The following is a 14,365-nucleotide window of genomic DNA, read 5'->3' on the forward strand; positions in this document are numbered from 1 at the left end:
GCAATGAATGTACAAATGTGCTTTACACAATTGATGTATGTATGGATTGTGATAAGGGTTGTATGAGCCCCCAACAAACTGATTAAAAAGAAAAAAGAGGCCCCAATAAAATGATCTTTTATTTAAATAAATAAATAGAATTGCATGCAATAAACTCTTAAGCAACCCTAGTGGTGCCGTCAGGTAAGCATGGGAGTGTTACCTCACCGTGAGTTCAAAACCACCAGCCTCTCAGAGGGAGAAAGGTGAGACTGCTCCAGTGAAGATGTGCACCCTCTCCACCCCACAGACGTTCTAAATGAGCCAGAACCAGCTCCATGGCAGCGGGGTGCAGTGATATCTTAAACAAATAGGTTACAGGTTGGGCTGCTAACCACAAGGTCAGCAGTTCAACCCTCCCCAGCCACTCGGCCGGAGAAAGGTGAGACTGTGAGCGCTCATAAAAATGGGCAGCCTCAGAAATGCCCAGGGGCAGTTCTGCTCTGTCCATTAGGTTGTGAAGAGTGAGAATTGACTTGGTGACAATGGGTTTGTGGCTTTAGCCCAGTGTCACACAGACACTTTTCCCCATGCCTCCAGACAGTTCGTCAGCCTACTTTTTGCACCTAGGTTTGTGAAACACTTTGAGTTCGTTTTTGGTGTGAGGTGTGAATTACAGGCCAGAGTCATTTGGTTGAGCACAGACATCGAATCACTCCAATCCCATTTGCTGAAGCCACTGTCCTTTCTCCCTTGAGTGACCTTCACATCTTGGTCAAAGATCGTCGCTTCTAAAAGGCACAGTTTCCATAGTTTAACATTTCTGAAATCAGTGGCCTCTCCTAATTAGCAATAGGAATCTCCAATCACTCCCATGGAATCAATTCGAACTCACCGCGACCCTGAAAGGCGAGTAGAACTTCCCCTGTGGGTTTCCCAGACTGTAGCTCTTCCTGGGGGCTGAGAGTCCCGTCTTCCCCCCACTGACAACTTAGATTTTGTGAAATAGGTTATTATTCTCCAACGTTGTTTTCTGAAGGTAGACCAGCAGCCTGTGGATGCTGCCCATCAGAATCCATTCCTTTCTTTTCCCAAAGTGGCTACTGTAGTTAGGTGCCCTGGCACCGGTTCCGGCTCCTAGAGAGAGACCCCGTGTGCAGCAGAGTGAAATACGGCCACGTCCTGCGCCATCCTCGTGTTGAGTCTTCCTCTTCTCTGCTGCCCCTTTACCTTACCAAGCTTGATGTCCTTCTCGGGAGACTGTTCTCCACTAAGAACATGTCCAAAGTTAGTGAGGCGAAGTTTTGCCCAGGTGGGGTTGCGGGGAGAGGCCCTGCGGTATCAAGCAACACTGCGAGGGAGCTGGAGTCCCTGCCGGTCCTGGCGAAGCAGGGCTGCCTGCCAAAGCAAACAGCTTCCCTCAGGGGTGGGCACATGAGAGAGAAGTCACCCCCTGTTGGCTTTGAACCATTGTCTCTGGGGCTTTGGGGTAGTAGGGGGCATGTCGGCTACAGCAGAGGCTCATCGAATGCAAAAAGAGACACTGGATTAGCCTTGGCCTTAACTAATGTAAGAGCCAGGGGAGGTCCCCTCCCACCCACCCCCCTCCCGCTACTCCATAGGAATAACTGGCCCCTGCCAGCCCCTTGCCTGCTCTGCCCTCTTAGCAGATGATTTCCCTCTGGCCTTTGGATGTTCCGAACATTTTAACTTGCTTGTCTCGAATGATACAATACTTAACAGTTTTACTATTTATAGTTGATGCTCCTTGGTCCTTAAACATTGTCATCGATGACCACATTTAAGGGACAATTATCCACCACCTCAGACTCTGTGCAGCATGGGGAATGTGCTGTTGGGCTGGTTCCAGCTCACAGCCACACCACGTACGACAGACGGACACATTCCCAGGCCCGCCTCCCTCGCAATCATTGTAGCATGCATCCCTTGTTGACGCCACTGAGTGACTCTGTCTCACTGGGGGATCTTCCTCTCATTCACTGACCCTCTACCACGCATGATGGCAAAACAGCGGCATCAAGAGGACCCTCCTTTAAAGGCACGCCCCTCCTGTGCTCCGGAGCCCCTTGGGTGGTGCAAATGGGTGAGCACTTGGCCACCAACCACCCAGACCTGCCGTGGGAGAAAGACGTGGCCATGTGGTTCTGAAAGGTCCCCGCCATGGAAACCCCTCGGTACCAGTTGTACACTGAAGCACGTGGGGCCCCTGAGTCCGAATCTACCAGCCAGCATCTGATGGGGGGCGCCTTCTGTTGGTTTCCCCGCAGCAAACGCTGCCCGAGGATCTGAGCACAGTCTAGGTGGGGCGAATCCCTGGAAGCAGAAGCTGCAACCTTTCCACAGCCTCCCTCAATGAAGTATCACGTCGGCGTAACTCTCGTTCTCAGGCTCTTTCCCCACCTTGCCAAAATGCTTCTCCAGAAGGGGCTGAAGAAGGAGGTGGAGACAGAGGAAAGTGATCCTGTCGCACGCAAACATGAAGGAAAGGATGGCTGGCAGGCAGGCAGGCAGGGAGGGAGGGAGGGAGGGAGTAAGACTGGACGGAAATGAAGGCCGTCTGCAGATACGAACAACGCTGATCTCCCGTGGCCTCAGGACAGGATTCTGCAGCCTCCCTCTTACTTCCCTTTTTCCTGTCCTGGAAAATCATCTGAGTGGTTCCCCTCTCGGTTTTCCATATGACTAAGTCCCACGGGTCTTGTCCGATCAGACCTCTGGCCGCCTGGCTGCCTCTCCCCAGAGTCTCCAGCTCCTCAGAGCCCCGTGAGGCCTGTAGACCTGGGCACACTGCCCGCCCCCTCCCACCTTTCTTCCCCAACACCCACGCCAAGGAGACTCTCACGGGTTGTATGGCCAGGTGTGGGGGTGTCCTGGGGACCCCGGATGCCCAGGCAGCATGAAAGGACCCATCCGACTCCTGGCCTGTCTGGCCTGCATCATCCCAATGGGTGAGTTCCCCCACCATGTCCTCTGGCCCATGCTGGAGGAGAAGAAAAACGTAGCAAGTCTTGGGCACGGTCTTGTGCCCTTGAGCTGAGACAGCTTGAGTTTATCCGGAGCCTCCAGGACTGAAGAGGAGGAAGAGCTGGGCTTGGGGAGGCTGGGGCCCCGGGAGCCACACATTCAAGTTCAGGGTTTGCTTTGGGTTCCCAGGTGGCTATAGGCAGCCCCTGGTCTCTCCCTCAGCCACATGTCCCATAGCCGAGCTCATTGCTGTGGGAACCCAGGAGGACTGTGAACAGGAAGATGCCTTGAATGGTACAAATCTGAACAAAGATCAGATGTTACTGACACCGGAGGGCTCTGGGTTTGGGTGAGCAAGGGTGGGAGCAGTACATGACTTTAGGGGATGATTGGGGGCAAGGGAGGGCGCAATTTCATGTAGGGATAGAGGGCACCCTGCTCTCCCAGGAGGAGCCCCGAGGCAAGAATGGGAACTCTTTGTGACAGTCTTAAGTCACAAGGTGATCGGTCACTTAACCCCATGAATTGAAATGTCCCCCGGAACACTGTCTCTCCAAAGATGGTCATGGCCATCTCCATCAGAATCCCAGGGGAGGGGGCATTTGTTAACATGCAGGTTTTTGGGCTTCACCCCAGACTGCAGAATCAGAACATAGCAGACAGTGGGCCCCGGGAATCTGCATTTTCAACCCTCCTCTGGGGTGATGCAGACGCACAGTTGAGGGGGACTGGGATGGACAGCAGTGATCTTTCCAGCCCCGGGCCTTCCCTCATCGCCAGCCGGGAGCCCCTCTCATAACCAGCTCAGCCACCATGACACTGGCCACCATGTGCCTCAATGGAATGTGGCAGACACCATTGTGTCCCCAGCTCCAAGCCCATGTTGCATGGGGTCCAGTCTGCACACTGGACTGTAAACACCCGCACGTTCCGCTTCTTCCTTCCAGGAGCCCTGGTGGAACAGTGAGCTACGTACCAGTGGGGCTGAACCCACCAGCCACTCTGAGGGAGAGAGATGAGCCCCTCTGGTCTCATCCCTGGTGGCATAGTGGTTACCAGCTGGGCGGCCACCAATCCACAGTTTGAAACCACCAAACCACCAGCCACTCTTTGGGAGGACAGCTTTCTGCTGTGAAGAGATACAATCTCAGAACCTCACAGGGCACGTCTACCCTGTCCTGTGGGGAGCCTACGTGTCGGCAGCCACTCAGTGGCAGTGAGTTTGGTTTGGGGTGGGGCTGGGGTGGTTGCAGCTCCCATGCAGCCTCTGAAACCCACCAGGCTAGCTCTGCTTTGTCCTGCTGGGTCTCCGTGGGGTGAGTTGGGGCTTCCTTCCTCTGGAACGTTCAGCACAAGGAGGCAGTGGCGGCTGCTTCCTCGTTGCTGAGTCCCTGAGTGAGGATCGACTGGATGGCAGGAGCTTGGAGTTGGGGAACTCACGCTGACCTCGCAGGTGTATGAGATCCCCCTCTCACAGGTGAGGACCCTGAAGGGCAGGGAGATTAAGTGAGCGGTCCGGGTGGAAATGAGATTTGAACCTGGCTGTGTGTGACTCTGGGGTTCCCGGGTGGTGCTCCTGGCAAATAACTTCAGCTGAGAAACAAAAGGTTTGAGTTGACCCAGGGATGTCTACCCATTTGTTCCTCCAAAATCTCAGCCGTTTGAACCCCTCCGGAGCACAGTGATACCCCGACACATGGGGTGGGGTTCCCCAGGAGTCAGAACCCAGGTAACGCAACTGGCTGGCCTAGACCTCACCCCACGGCACACCACTGGCCCAGGGCTTACTGTCTCCTCCTAACCTGACCGAACCTGAGGAGACTCGGAGTGGCTCCCAGTCAGACCCTGGGGGCTAGAGGTGGTGGTCCAGCCCAGAACAGCGATGGCAGACAGGAGAGCAGTTAAGGGCCCGAGGGTGGAGTCCTGGCTCAGCCATTTACTAGCTGTGTGGCGCCTGGTAGGTTGCTTGACTTCTCCCAGCCCCATAACTGGGAGTCGTCAGTGCCACCCTAGGGCGAGGCTGGAGGGATTCTCAGCTTGAGCAGGTAAGACGCCATGTCCCTGGTGCTCAGCACAGCCCACAGCTCTGGGAAAGGCAAGGCCCTGTGGTGCTTCCGTTCAATTTGTGGTCCATCTGCTGTGGCGAGCCCATCAATGACAAAAAGATGGAGATGAAGAAGGAGCCCTATGTTCAAGAGCCAAAAGTAAACCCACAAATGCTCCAGCTAGGTGTCAAGAGGACCCAGGGGAAGGCAGAGCCATGGACGGCCCGCCCACAGATGTCAGCACAGCATCGCCCTGGGGCTGACCCAAGGCCCTGAAACAGAGGGGGGAACACGGGTCTAGACCAGCCAGTTGTGTTGTCTGATGTCTCCTGGCGACAACAAGTGTGTCAGAGTAGAACTGTGCTCCAAAGAGTTGTTACTGGCTGGGGTTTCACATAGGTAGAATCTACACACACGCACACGCACACACACACACCCCACCCCAGCCCCCCTTAGCTTGACTCCACACTGTGAGACCCTTGGGAGGGCTGCGGGAGCTAATGTAGGAGCTGCAGGTCACAGTCATTGTTCGGGGAGCATCTCTGAGGGTGGGGTCTGGGGCACCCCTTTGCCAAAGGAGAAGCAGGAGAGATATCTGTCCCAGCCTCTCCCTCCTGGTGCCAACCCCTAATTTTTGTTAGAACACATTGAAGGGTGAAGGCACCTGGGGCTTATATGGAGAGTCTGGCAAATGGCTGTGTGGGACCATCGAGGCACAGGTGTGACACACAGGGTAGTTAGGCACTCCTCATGAGCACCTGAAATCCTCTGGGGGCAAGGATGACTCAGTGGTTGAATTCTCGACTTCCACGTGGGAGACGCAGGTTTGATTCCCAGCCAATACACGCATGCAAAGCCACCCACTGCCTGTCGGTGGAGGCTTGCATGAGGATATGATGCCGGATGGGTTTCTGTTGAGCTTCGAGGCTAAGCTGAACTAGGAAGAAAGGCCTGAAGATCTACAGAGATAAGGAACGAAGATATCGCTACGGAAGCATAGAAGCCTTCATTCGACAAAACATCAGGACGGGAAGCTGTTATTTCTTGACATATCCTCCATCTAGATCTATACCCTTCTGAAGGCAGTGTGTCCATCTGTCTAGCCCTTCCCCAAAGGAGTCCTGGTGGCACAGTGGGTGAAGCAATGGGCCGCTGACCTGTCAGCTGTGCTGAGAGAAGGATGAAGCCGCCTGTAAAAGTCTGCAGGCGCAGAAGCCCTCGGAGCCGTGGTGTTCTCTCGGGCAGGGTGGCCCTGAGTCGGGAGGGACTCGGACAGCACTGCGTTTGGTTTGGTTTGGTGTGGTTTGGTCTGGTCTGGTCTGGTTTGGTTTGGCTTGTGTTAACCCTCCTCCCCAAAGAATTCTTCGCGCTTCAGTTTGCACCGTATCTAACTGGCCCTTTTGGCAGCTTCGAGGGATTCAAGGTGAAGTCCCTTTGCATCTGGGGCACAGAAAGAAGTCTGAGAGGGCAAGGTCGGCTCTGCAGGTGGATGTGGTAAGGTTTCCCAAAGCGGTCCTCATCAGACAGCACTTGCTGTTGAAGAAGGAGCGGGCTCGTCGCTGAGGAAAAGCACTTCCTCCCTGCAGCGGTCCGGGCCATGTTCCCACCAGGGCAGTTTCCAGAAGTCCCCATGGTTGCCCTGTGTCCTCGGAGAAAATCCATCAAGATGATCCCTTTGGAATCCAAAAAAATGTTGCCATAACCTTCTGAGCTGCCTCTCTGCCTGGAACAGCACAGCCGGCACATCCGCTGTTTGGATTGGACCTGACAAGACTAGGACAAGCCTCAGTGTCTGCAGCCACCCACTGATCGCAGAGACGTGGCAAACGGGTTTTGTTTGAATAAACCCGTGTGTGTGTGTGTGTGTGTGTGTGTGTGTGTGTGTGTTTGTAGAGAAAGAGAACTGGGACCCCGGTAGCAGTACTTTTGACTCACCTTTATACTTTTTTTTTTCTTCTTCAGTTCTTTTTTTTTTTTCATTAATCAATTTATTGGGGCTCATACAATTCATCACAATACATAGATAAATTGTGTAAAGCACATCTATACATTTGTTGCCCTCATTATCACCTTTATACTTTTAAAATCAACCTAGGAAACCTGTATGGATCACAACATCAGCTCATCCAACATCATGTTGCAAGATGAGCCTCCTAGGCCAGAAGGCATGACACAACACAAGTGTCCAATCGGCAGCCACGCCTGGGGATGGTAGAGGCCTGAGCAGCGCTTTGTCCACTCCCAGGGGGTCCCCATCAGTTAGGGGCTGGCTTGAGGGCAGCACACAACAGTAAGCAACAACAGGCTTTTATTTCTGTTTCTAAAATCGATCGATCTTGAAATGTTTTTTGGTTTTTTACTATGAATTTGATGGCATTCCTCTTCAGCTTGTCCCTCCTAGCACAGTACACCATGTGGTTGTCCATTTCAGCCCACTCATGCCTCGGATATGGATCTTCACGAGTTCCAGTTCATTTCTGACTCTCAATTTTCCCAGACTCATACTTCATACATTCCACGTTCCAGTTCTTAATGGACGTTCATAGCTGATCATCCTCATTTTGAGTTGAGTCTCATTGGCAAATGAAGGTCAAGAAAGCTTGATTCCGTCCACCTCATTAAGATCAGCTCTACTCTGAAGCACCAGCTTGTGCCCAGTGGCATGTTGAATGCCCTTCAGCCTGAGGGGGTCATCTTCTGGCACTGCATCAGACAACGCTCCACTGGTTTTGCTAAGAAGGTCAAGAGTGGGTCACGTTCTCCTGCGTCACAGTCTGTCTTAGTCTGGAAGCTTTACTCAAACACCACGGATCCCTCTGCTGGTTTTGAAAATCCTGGTGGCATACCATCTAGCCACAGGGCAGCACACTCACCACCACAATATGATAAACTGACAGACGCATGGTGGTCCGCTGTGATCCACTTCCCTTCTGCCTGGTCACCTCTAGCTACCACCAAGCCAATCCTGACACCTCACGTACAACAGCACAAAATGCTGCCTGGTCCGATGTCATCCTCACAATCCCCAGCATCGCCAAGTCCATCCATCTATCCCCTTTCCTTAATGCGGCAGCTGGTGGGTGGCTATGAACGTGGAAGTTCTGCGGCGGGTATTTCAAATACCAGCAAGCTCCCCCTGGGTGGTCTCAGCAGAGCTTCCAGACGAGGTGTTGTAGAAGAGACGCCTGGCAATCTGCTTCCAAACGTCAGCCAAAGCCAAGCCTGTGGACCCCGCTGGACAGAGCATCAGGAGGGGCCAGTCTCCGGAGGAGGACGTCCTTGTGCTTCTTCCTGTTGCTGCTGCGAGGTGCCGGCTCCTAGAGACGCCGGTGCAGCAGAACAGAACACCGCCCAGTCCGGTGCCAGCCTCACAGTTGTTCTTATTCGAACCCACAGTCACAGCCACTGTGCCCATCCACCTTGGGGAGGGTCCCCCTCTTTTTCTCTTCTACTCGACTTTACTAAGCGTGATGTCCACATCCCAGGTCTGGTCTCTCCTGACACGTCCAAAGTACGAGATGACATTTCAACATCCTGGCCTCGAAGGAGCCTTCTAGCTGTACTTCTTCCAAGACGGATAGGTTTCTTCTTCTTTTAGGCAGTAAAAAAGGAATGTGTTTATCACGGGAAAGAGGATGCAAACGTTATAAAAATCAAATCTCTGGCACTGGATTGGCTTTCCTTCCTCGACTTACCAGATGGGACTTAGGTTTTGTTTGTACACGTTATTCTAAAGGGCCCCAGCCTGCTCGTGATGTCCTCGTGCAAGGGAGACGCTGTGGGACCGGTGGCTGGAGCAGCTCTTGTCGGGGTGGGAAGTGATTCTTCAAGTCCATCCACCCCTGCTCCTGTCCCTTCTGCTCCCTGAGCTACGAGCAGTCTGTCGGTGCGATGACGGTGAGCCCGGCGACCAGAGAAAGCAGCTCAGCCCTTTATTATTTTGTCTATGGCCAGCGTTTTTTGTTTTCTGTTTTTTGGCTTTCCGACAATCCAAAGAACTCCTTTTCCATGTGTGCCTTCAGGCCCTCCTTTATGAGGTAGCATTTGTCCCCAGCAAATCTGTGCAACGTGAGCATCGCCGTTTCCCCGGCACATTCCCTCTGAGACGGCACATTGGTGAGCCTGTGGGGGCCGTGGTGGGGTGAGGCAGACGCTCAGCCAGCCAGGGTGCAAGGCCAGGGAGGCGAGGTGCTCACCTCACGTCTGTCTGCTTGGTCCTTTGGGCGGTCCCCTGGTCTCCAGCACCACAATGCAAAAGCATCGACTGTTCTTTGCTCTCCCCTATTCAGTGTCCAACTTTCCCATGCATGGGACGCAATGGAAAGTACTACGGCTTGGGTCGGATGCACCTCAGTCCTCAAAGTAACATCCTGGCTTCCCAACACCTCCCAGGGCTCTTGTGATTGCATGACTCTTCTTGATACGTGGAACTATTGAATTGTGTGATGTGAGATTGGATGCTTATGAAACTATTTTTAAAGAGATCTTGTGCAGGATATTTACGCAATGCAAGGCCTACAAAGTCTTAAATGTACCTCAGGGGCTAGGGAAACCCCATTCTTCCTGCAAAGCTGCTGAGATGGTAACTCCTCTGTCTCCAATCCCCATCTCGTCTCTGCAGATCACCACCACCACCCGCAGCTTCTCACCTTCCCCAGCTCCTCCACTCCCTCTCCCATCAGTAGAGATCACTTGCCTTTCTGTTCTCTGTTTGATTCAAGATCAATTATGATGTGGCAAGCACCGGGCTGGGCAATGTTGTGAGTTACCTTCGAACCATTTCCAACTCACGGTGATCTCATGTATGCCAGACAAAACTGTTTGAAATTTTTTTCTTGGTTCCCTTTACCAAAACAGATACCCATATCTCTGTCCCGTGGTACAGCTGGGTAGTACAAGGTAGACATTTCAATAGACATCTATTGACAGAACAAACGAATGGTTTTCCCGTGAGCCAGGGGCAAAGAGTAGAGCACAGCAGTTCACATGATCTAAGATCTCAAGTTGAGCTTCAGATGTGACTAACAGGGTCCAACGTCTTCCCACCCTACTGTACCACCTGCACCTACAGGCCCACAGCCCTTCTCCATCACTGGTTAGCACACCCTCCCACTCCCACTCTGCACACAGGTGATCGCATTCCAGGTGAAGTCTTCCCCGAACGGTCAGAAAGTGGAAACGTCTACAGTACCAGCCTCTCTGCAGGAGAAGGACCCGACTAGCTGCTTCCATACAGATAATAGCAGAGGAAGTCCCACGGCGCTGGCCAAAGTCCCACGGAGTCTCCATCGCTTAAAATCTACTCAATGGTGCTTCTCAACACACAACCATTCATTTCCTATCCCTGGGTCACCACGTGCCAGTGCCTTAGCAACTTTAAACACTACCTGACTAGGTTCTCTGCTCAGGGTCCTAATAAAAACAAGCTGCCAGGAAGTCTACTCCAGTTCAGGGGGATGCCATGTGTGTCCGAGTAGAAATGGGTCTTTAGTGGCTGTCTCTTAGGAAATGGGTCACCCGGTCCTCCTTGTAAGGCACCTAGTAGACTTGCCCCTCCAGCCTCGTCAAGCAAATCATTACGTGCACCGCCTCAGCTGATTAGCATAAGGGCTCAGGTAGAACAAGACCAAAGGAGGCAGCTGCCTGGCCAAGCCTCCTGCCGCTGCTTCAGTAAATGACCTTGTCCATGGCATAGCTCTCTGAACCTGAATTCCCCCTTCTCCCAAAGAGCTATTGCTGGCACTCAGGGGGTTGTCATGCATCTTCGATGAGGACCGACTCCCACCATCTCCCCAGCACCATGTTCCCTGGCCTCCTTACCCCATCATGCCCTGCTCCTCCCTGATGGTGTCCACGCCTCCATGGTCTTGTCCACATGGCTTTTCGCTACCACCAAATCAGCTCCAACTCCAGGAAACCTTATATTAAGGAATACAGTGTTGCCTGGTCCTATGTCATTCATTCTCTCTCAAAAACTCACTGCCATCGAGTTGATTCTGACTCCGCGTCAGAATCCCAGGGGAGAAGCTGGTCAGGGGCGGGAGGCAGGGGGCGGGGGGCAGGCGGAGGATGATCTGCAGCTATTAGGGAGGGACTCAAGAACCTACGACAGAAAGAACGGGGTTTCCCTAACTGTTGAGGTGGGCTTAAGACTTTCTAGGCAAAGGGACCTCCTCCTTGGGATATCGACCCCTCCTGATGCTGTGCTTCCAGCAAGCCAGCAGGTCTGACTGTGTCGTTGTGCTCCATGGGGTTTCCGTGGTCTGGGTTTTAAAGGAAGGTTGCCAGACTTTTCTTCTTACTGTATCTTCGTCTGGAGGCTCTCTGACACCTGGGATGCTGTGACAGAACTTTCAGAGTCATCGCTGTCCTACAACATGAAAGTGATCGATGGGTGGCTGGATCTGCACATCCTGGGGATGACAAGGATGACGAAGGAGCCCTGGTGGCATCGTGGGTTACATGTTGGGCTGCTAACACCCAAGTCAAAGCCACCAGCCGCTCCTCAGGAAAAAGATGAGGCTTTCTCCTCCCGTAAAGCGCTCCAGGCCCAGGAAGCCACGGGGACAGTTCTGCTCTGTCTATTAGGTCACCATGGGTCAGAATAGACTCAATGACAGCCAGTTTGGCCTGAGAGCCTGCAAGAGGGGCACCAGGCCCAGGCTCAGGGCTCGCGGGGAGCTTCCCAGGTAAAGGAACCCCTTGGAGACATGAGGGAAATAGGAGGGAGCTGGAGATTGAACACAGGCTTGTGTTCACACAGAAGGAACATTGTTTGTGTCCCCCACCTGGAGCTCACCTGGCAGGCTGTTGTGTAATTATGAATTAGCATATCTATCTCCCACTTTGAGTAGTGAGCCCCAAGGGGCTGATAAGGGGGTCCTCTTTCCAGCCCAGGGCCTGGTGCAGAGCTGGGGGCATGTGGGATCAGTGTTTGATGAACACAGGTTTGCACACAGTCAGTGGGGAATCACTGCCTGGCATGTAAGGTCAGCAAGATGCAGGAGATCAAATGAGGTTGCAGCCACAGAGGAGGGAAGTGGCAAGGAAATGGAGGTAGGACTGGGCCCCAAGATGGGGACGAGGGGGTGGGGGTGCTGTATACCACTAGAAGTCCGGATGGAGTCAGAAAAACTCCATGCAGGGTTTCTCAGTTTTACAACTAAGTCCCTAGGCTATTAACATTCTTAACAAGGAGAAATGGCTATTAATTAACATTCTTAACAAGGAGAAATGCCCTGCTATCTGACTCAAAGGGACTGGACAGGACAGGGTAGATTTCAGGGACTGTAATTTTTACAGGAGCAGAAAGCCTCCTCTTTCTCCCGAGGAGCAGCTGGTAGTTTTGAACTGCTGGCCTTGCAGTTCGCAGCCCAACAACACCTAATCCAGAGCTCCTCGGGTCCTCCATGAGAGTTCAGAAAGGCCTGATTCCATTTGTCAAGAATAAGAGAGATTTGGCTTCCAAGCAGATGGTGTTTTAAAGGAACAATAAAAATGCCGTTTGACTTGACTGTCAGCCCCAAGGGTGATGTTGCTTCTGAAGTGTGCCCAGCACCTGAGCCAGGAAGGCACCGGGCCGGTCCAGCACAGCTGGGGCCCCACCTGAAGCCACCCTGGACCACCTGCACAGCACACTGGGGAGCCCACTGAGTCAGGACGGTCCTGGTGGGAGGCTGCGGTGTGGCAGGAGCATGGGCCCCTCCAAAGAGCAGTGGCAGTCAGGTGGCAGCAGGATGCCCTGACCTGTAGCTTGTCCCTGGGCCGGAGGAGCTCCCTGGGTATGACCTGCCGGCAGTGGACTGAGAGGTTCCTGCCTCAGACATGAATTGGACTAGACTTTCTCCCAATGCCCACCCCACCTGTAGTGGTATGTGAGAGAGAACTGTGCACATTGCAAAGACTAGCTCGTGGTTGGGCTGTTCACCACAAGGTCAGCCGTTCGAAACCACCAGCCAGTCTTCAGGAGAAAGATGAAGTTTTCTACCCCCTTAAGTTACAGCCTTGGAACCCCACAGGGGCAGTTCTGCCCTGAACCTATTGGGTACCTATGAGTGGGCAGGGACTTGATGGCAGTGGGTGTGGCTTGGTTGGGTACTGTTACGATTCCCTTCAAGAAGCTGCAGTCCCTTGTCAAGGGCTGGGCAGGCCAAGCTGGCTTCTGCTCCCTCGGGAGCCACTATCCCTGAGCCCAGCACTGACACCCACGCAGCCAGCTCACTTTTTCCAGAAACCAGTACACATGTGGGACAACATGGGCGTGCCTGCGCCCCGCTGCTGGCTGGAGGCAGAGTCAGCCTCAGACCTTGACCTAATCGTATTTCAGCTCACATCTTCAAAAGCCACCCAAACTCACTGCTACCAAGCTGCTTCTGACTCTCAGCCACCCTCTGGGGCCAGTACAACTGCCGCTGTGGGTTGACAAACAGCCCAGCGTGTAACCCGCTCACAGCTTAGGAGCTGTCCTGGACTCTGGAGCCACCAGTCTTGGCCATCAACTCACCCACAAGAGCTTCGACCATGCTGTCCCCCCTGCAGCTGTTTTCCCTCTGAAACAGCCTCCTTCCAGTGCTCTAGTGTGCCCAAACGTGGACCTTGGCCTTGCCTCCCTCATCCTAGCTGTGTGGCCTCAGAATGAACATCTTTGTGCTCCGATTAGTAACGGCTCCAAACAAACTCACTCTCCTCCGAGTCTATTCCGACTCACAGCCACCCTGTAGTGCACGCTACCACGGCCCCTGTGCATTTCCGGACCGAACCTCTTTAAGAGCAGAAGGCCTCCAACTTCAAGGTACCCGCCAGGGCCCCGGGGCTCCTGTTACTGATGGGTAACCAGGGGGGATAACTGTGCTTACTTGTAGGGTCATTGGAGAAGACTAAGAGAGGTACTACTGGGAGCTCGCTCAACACAGAGGTGCACAGTAAGTGTTTTATAATTATCCCCGCCGATATGGTGTGCGTGTGTGTGTGTGTGGGGGGGGGGTGTCTTGGGGCCCTCTTGTACCCATAGGACAGCAAGGTTTTCCAAAGCAGGGCAGTTTTTGTTGGAGAAAGCTATAGGGAAGAGTTTGGGACTGCAGGTGGGTTTTAGGGCAGCCCTGAAGGAGGCAAATAGACAGAGAAGTGGGGGGTTGGGAGGGGAGGGCGCTTCCTGAGATGCGGGGGGGCGGGGGGGAGGTCCTGGCCGAGGGTGTTGCCTGACGCCAGAGTCCTGGGTGAGTGTCCAGGGTGAGTGTCCAGACCCGTCCCCGCCCAGGCGCCCCCAGGGGCAGTGGGGTGTCTCAGGGTCCCCAGAGGGGCGGGCTGACGCCCCCACCGCTCTCCGCCCGCCCGCAGGCGCGCCGGCGCAGCGCTGG

The 14,365-nt window shown here is 53.7% G+C and overlaps 1 protein-coding gene across 1 annotated transcript in view; it reads left to right on the plus strand.

The window, feature by feature from the left end:
• The first annotated feature begins 2,896 nt into the window (after positions 1-2,896).
• SIGLEC15 (sialic acid binding Ig like lectin 15) overlaps positions 2,897-14,365 on the plus strand; it is a 15,721-nt gene continuing 4,252 nt past the window's right edge. Inside the window, exon 1 of the mRNA XM_045296044.1 lies at positions 2,897-2,948. Within this exon, the coding sequence (XP_045151979.1) occupies positions 2,897-2,948 (52 nt within the window). The remainder of the gene's footprint in view (positions 2,949-14,365) is intronic.

The sequence above is a fragment of the Echinops telfairi genome, unplaced genomic scaffold (genome assembly GCF_000313985.2).
Source record: "Echinops telfairi isolate 266 unplaced genomic scaffold, ASM31398v2 ScPeMD7_7400;HRSCAF=8409, whole genome shotgun sequence".
Lineage (NCBI taxonomy): Eukaryota > Metazoa > Chordata > Mammalia > Afrosoricida > Tenrecidae > Echinops > Echinops telfairi.